Source organism: Asparagus officinalis, chromosome 10 (genome assembly GCF_001876935.1).
Source record: "Asparagus officinalis chromosome 10, Aspof.V1, whole genome shotgun sequence".
Taxonomy (NCBI): domain Eukaryota; kingdom Viridiplantae; phylum Streptophyta; class Magnoliopsida; order Asparagales; family Asparagaceae; genus Asparagus; species Asparagus officinalis.
In genome coordinates, this window is record NC_033803.1 from 5,149,341 (window position 1) to 5,155,340 (window position 6,000).

Genomic DNA, 6,000 nt, shown 5'->3' on the forward strand with positions numbered 1-6,000 from the left:
ATGGCAAGTTTGACATTCTTGATTTCACCAAGGACTGCAGCCTTGTGTGAACCCAGGGGCGTCACAAACAGATACTGACAGAGCAATTCTCTTCAACTTCTTTTTGAAGCCTTTTCCCCTCAAATTCCTGTTATACCAATTGTAAATCTGGTTCCAACTACAAGACTGCCAGTTAAATTTCAGCCATTCCATTACTTTTCTCCACACATACGTAGAATATTGACAGTCAAAGAAGATATGTTGATAGGTTTCTGTTTGGTTATCACTTGAGCACAATATGCACTGATTTGAGCTTAACACTCTCAATTTACACAGTCTTTCTTGTGTGAGTAACCTGGAAAGAGAAGCTAACCACAGGATGAAAGAATGTTTGGGGTAATGCCACCCCACCCCCCATATAGTCTCTGATCCTTCAAACAAAGTAGCCTGCTGCTGAAAAAGAACTCTGTAAATCAGTGAAATGCTGATATTGCCGTTGACACAGCAACTATTAATTGCATTCAATAGGTTATTAACACTTCTCATCTTTTCCCTCATCATGTTTCTAGCTTTTAGGAGTTGTTTCCACATCCATGAGTCACATTCTTTGGACTATATCTGCCATATATTAGTTTGCCTCAGATATGTGCCGTGCACCCACTTAATCCAAAGAATATCTTTTTTAAGGTGTATCATCCAAAGTAATTTAGCTGTTGTTGCATAATTCCAGAGTTTAGCTGAGAATAAACCCAAGCCCCCATGCTTTATATCTTGACAAACAGAGCTCCAAGATACCAAGTGGATTTTGTGGCCCCAAAGGAAATTAGAGCACATGCTATCAATCCTTTCAAGCACCTTAACAGGAAGGATAAAATTACTTGTCCAGAAAATTTGAATACACATGCTATCAATCCTTTCAAGCACCTTAACAGGAAGGATAAAATTACTTGTCCAGAAAATTTGAATACCCAAAATGACTGATTTTATCATTTGCAATCTCCCAGCGTAAGACAAAGTCCTTGTATTTTGCCAATTTTGAAACTGATCTGATATCTTGTTGATGAGGGGAGAGCAATCAAGCCATGAAAGCCTTTTTGAAATAAGTGGCATCCCCAGATATTTTATAGGCAGGATTCCCTCTGAAAAATTAAGACAGTCACAAATCTGGCTCTTCAGACTATCTTCAATCCCACACATAAAAATTTAACACTTAGAGGGATTAGGATTCAAACCAGAGACCTGACTAAACTCAATTAGGCAGTCCCTCAATCTTGATATTGAGTACATATCTGCTTTACTAAACAAGAGGAGATCATCCGCAAAGATTAAATGTGACAACTTCAATCTTGAACACTTGGGGATGGAATTTAAACAGTCTATCATTCTTAAGAGTGTTTAGCTTGCGAGACAAGTATTTCATACCAATAACAAACAAATATGGAGAAATGGGATCACCTTGTCTTAATCCTCTAGCTCCTTGAAAGTAGCCATGAAGAACTCCATTAATGGATATGGAAAATCTAGGAGTGGAAATGCATTCCATAATCGAAGAAATCATAATATCAGGGAATCCTAATCCTTTCAACATAGCTCTTATAAAATCCCAATTAATGGTATCAAATGCTTTCCTTAAATCAATATTCAAAACAGCTCTAGGGGAAATGTGCTTTCTACCATAGTGTTTGACTATTTCATGAGCTAGAAGAATATTGCTAAGCTCTAGGGGAAATGTGCTTTCTACCATAGTGTTTGACTATTTCATGAGCTAGAAGAATATTGCTAGATATTAGTCTACCTTTAACAAATTCTACCATAGTGTTTGACTATTTCATGAGCTAGAAGAATATTGCTAGATATTAGTCTACCTTTAACAAATGCACTCTGAGCTTCACTTATCAAGGATCCCATTACCTTTTGAATTCTGGATGCAATGATTTTTGTGATGATCTTGTAAATACAATTGCAGCATGATATTGGCCTGTAATCTGCAGCATACTGAGGATCAAAGATTTTTGGAATCAATGTGATGGAGGTAGAGTTGAATGCACCAAGAAGCTTCCCAGAGCTAAAAAATTCCTCCACTGCTGCATAAAGCTCATCTTTTATAACATTCCAAGATGCCTTGAAGAAGAGTGCACCGTAACCATCAGGACCAGGGCTTTTGTCATTAGACATAGAAAAAACTGCTTGTTTTATTTCCTCTCTTGTTACTGGAAGACTGAGCATTTGCCTCTGTTCAGGTGAGAGAAGAGGTCCATTTACTATCACTTCTGGATCAGGAGTTGCAGTAGGAACAGAAGTACCCAAAATCTTTTTGTAGTAATCAATGATTTCTGTAATAATTTCAGATCTGTCAGTAATTCTAGTCCCATTATCAGTGTATAGAGTCAATATTCTGTTGAGGTGCCTTTTCTTCTTCATGATAGAATGAAAAAATCTTGATCCCTTATCCCCTTGCAAGCTCCAGTTTATGTTAGCTTTCTGCTTGTAATAAGAAGATTCACAATCAATCAATCTGTCATATTTTTTGATGCATTGTTTTTCCCTTGCAATCAAATCTGAGTTGAAAAGATCATCATTCAACTGCCTTTGAATATCTGCTAAATCTTCCTTAGCTCTACATACTTGTTCACTTATATTCATGAAGTGATTTTTATTTAGCTCTTTGAGGGCATGTTTAAGCTTTTTGAGCTTAGTATGAAACCTGAACATATTGTAGCCTTCACTGCTTTGCTCCCATATAGAATTTACTGTTGAGATAAAATCTGGATGCTTAACCCACATATTGAAGAACTTGAATGGCCTTTTACCCTCAAAAATATCATCTTCTATGGTTAATAATGCCGGAGAGTGGTCAGAGCATTTTGGCATGAGATATTCCACCTGACTTGAGGTGTACGAGTGGATCCAGTTCTCATTAACCAAGCATCTATCCAGTCTAGACCAGATTCTGCTATCAGCCTCTTGTTTGTTACACCAAGTATAGTAAGAACCAGTAGATCTTAAATGCAACAGCTGACTAGTGTTAATAAAGCTTTGAAAATCCTCAATGTCAGCTTTAGTAACTGGCAACCCTCCAATTTTCTCTTCACTACTTGCAATAGCATTGAAATCTCCACCAATAATCCATGGACTAATAACATCTTGCTTTAAATTAAGTAAATCCCTCCATAGATTTTTCCTGCTAGCCATTTGGTTTGAAGCATATACTATAGTGCATAGACTGGTAAACCTTCCATCCCTGGATTCAATAGTGCATGTAATACATTGTTCTGATAAGATAACATTTTTGACTGCCAAAATATCACTATCCCAAAGAATCCATATTCTACCATTTCTAGCTTCTTGCACATTAGAGACCCATTTCCAACTTTTAGTAATTTTGCTTGCTAGACTTTGCAACTTGTTCTCAGAGAGCTTTGTTTCCAAAAGAGCTAATAAAGAGAGATTATATTCTTGAATAAAATGCTTGACTATTATATGTTTAGAGGATTTATTGAATCCTCTAATGTTCCAAATGGCAAGATGCATCAAAGAGATTTACCACCTCTGTCTGCACAGGATGGATCAGAAATCAGCTGCTCTAGGGGAGAGATGGCAGAGTACCTGAAGTAACTGGTGCAATTATATTAACTCTCCTTGCTATGTTGCTTCTGTTCACACTTATAAACCCTGATGCATTAACAGTTGGACTGATCTGTTGGAAGCCAGATGCTTTTGGGGAGAAGTCTTGCTGATACAGGGCATGTTCATTCACTTGCATAAATTGATTTGAGCTAGGGGTGGTTACCCTTTCACTCAAACCAAAATTGCTCTCCCAGTTTCTCCTTGTCTGTGCAGTATCTTCCTGTGCATGTTTTACATTCTGTGCATGTTTCTCAACAGATTGTGCTTCCTGATTTGATGAACTAATAACATGATCCTTAGAAGTTATTACATTCTCAGACTCCTTGCCAGATCCAGAATTAGATACATGTTCAACATTTCCATTTGTAGCATTTCCAGTCTGCCTGTTAACAGGAACCCACACCTTCTTAGTTTTATTTCTTCTGCACTGTTCAGTATCATGACCAACCATACTGCATGTAGAACACCACTTAGGTTTAAATTCATACAAAACTTGCTGCATATAGCTTTTTCCATCAGGCCCTTCAATTTTCAAAAAATCAGGCAAAGGCTCTTTAAAAGGGAGTTTCACCTCTATTAAAACTCTAGCATAACTCAATCTCTGTCTAGTGGCCGTGAGCTTATCAGTAGTAATAGGTTTCCCAATTAGGCTAGCAATTTTACTAATACCAGTTGAGCTCCAAAGATTAAGTCTTAATCTTGGAAATTGGACCCACATTGGATAGGAAAAATCCTGAAACTTTTCTATGTCTGTATCAATACTCCATGGCTTCAACATTAAAGGTCTTGATCCAAAAAACCAGGGCCCTGCCTCAAGAATATCATTCATTTGCTTTTGAGTTTGAAAATCAAATAGGAATAACCCTTGTTTGATAAGAGAGATCTTAGGTATAGAGATTTTACCCCATAGCATGTTAACATAGGATTCCATTGACTTAAACTTGACATTCAAACCTATAACATGTCCAATTAAGGCATTTATCCATAATTCTTCACCTTGCTTCCATTCATCAGCAGTAAAAGAGGCAGTATTTGTAAGGGAAGATGGCATGTAGCTTAGGGATAATCCATTGCCTGATTTCCTGTTATCAGAAAAGAGGCTAACAAACGTTTTACTGGTTTCAGTTCCTATTTTCTCCTGTAATACATCGTTGACTTTTTCCTTTACAGGTTCATTCTCATTTTCCAGGAACACATCATTAACTTTTTCCTTTACTGGTTCATCCTCTTTTTCTTCCAGATGCAAAAACACAGATTCATTAAAAACAGAATCAGGTTGATGATCCTTAGTAAGCACATTTTTCCCATTTATATCAACAGATCTGACTTCTACATAATTCCTCACATCAGAAATCAATGTAACAGTATCCGGACCAGCTATCAGATTTGAAATCTCTGAAGCTGAATCATGAATTCTTGACTTTGAAGAAGAACTTTGAAACAGAGGAAAATCTGAAGAAGTTACCTCAAATTCAACCTCTTCAGCCCAGGAAACCCTAGGGGGTTTATTAGCACCATTACCAGAGATTTGAGAACTACTGAGATGACGAGTTTGAACTCCATTAATCTGAGTTGAATGCAGAGATTGTTGCGGATTGATCATGAAATCAGAAGATTTAAGTATTTCCTCCATTGATTTCTTCATCTTTTCTCCCTTTGGACCAGTCGATCCCATAATACTGGATCCATCATCATCACCATCCAAACTTGTGTCAAAATGATCCTCAGAGTGTAGCGAATTGAGGCTAGAGGATCTTAATCCAATATTAAGAATCTTTCTTCCACTCCTCTTCTTCTTCTAACTGAGTCATGTGTTGGACTCGCATACTCTGTAATTCAAGTTGGGACAAATAGAAACTTTTAGACTAGGACTTGTTTTTTCTAAAATTCCAAAAAAAAAAGAGGAAATTGCTTCCACCTCCCTAGCTTTTTAAAATCAAGTCTTTCATCCTATTTTAAAAGTCATATCCAATAAATAGACCAATCTTTCCGAGACCCCCCTGTACCTACATGCTTTTATTTGTATTTTTAAAATACCGATATTACTCACATCTCCTTCATCATTCTCTTCATTTTTTTTATCATCGCACCAATCCATGTCTATCTAATAACCATCGATTTGCCATCGCCTCCTCTTCTCCCTCGTCAGAAGCAGTCGCTCTCTGCTAATGTCAATGTAGCTCCAGAATGGGCTTACATATTGTTGGTTTTGGGGATGTAGACCCAAACCTCGGAACAAGCACATCACGATTTTCTAAGTTAAGAGATCAGGCGCACTTGGCAGGATTCTCTAAGTTAAGAGATCAGGCGCACTTGGCATGCATACCCTCTTGGCATGTAGACGAACTTCAGTTTAGACAAACTTCGCAGAAAAACAGATTCCCATTCTGTTTC

The 6,000-nt window shown here is 37.3% G+C and overlaps 1 protein-coding gene across 1 annotated transcript; it reads right to left on the bottom strand.

The window, feature by feature from the left end:
- LOC109825537 lies at positions 1,292–5,281 on the bottom strand. Its single transcript, XM_020392389.1, has 3 exons — positions 3,586–5,281; positions 1,845–3,413; positions 1,292–1,716 (listed from the first exon to the last, which is right to left on the bottom strand). Exons 1-3 carry the CDS (start codon positions 5,279–5,281, stop codon positions 1,292–1,294), a joined length of 3,690 nt encoding a protein of 1,229 aa, XP_020247978.1.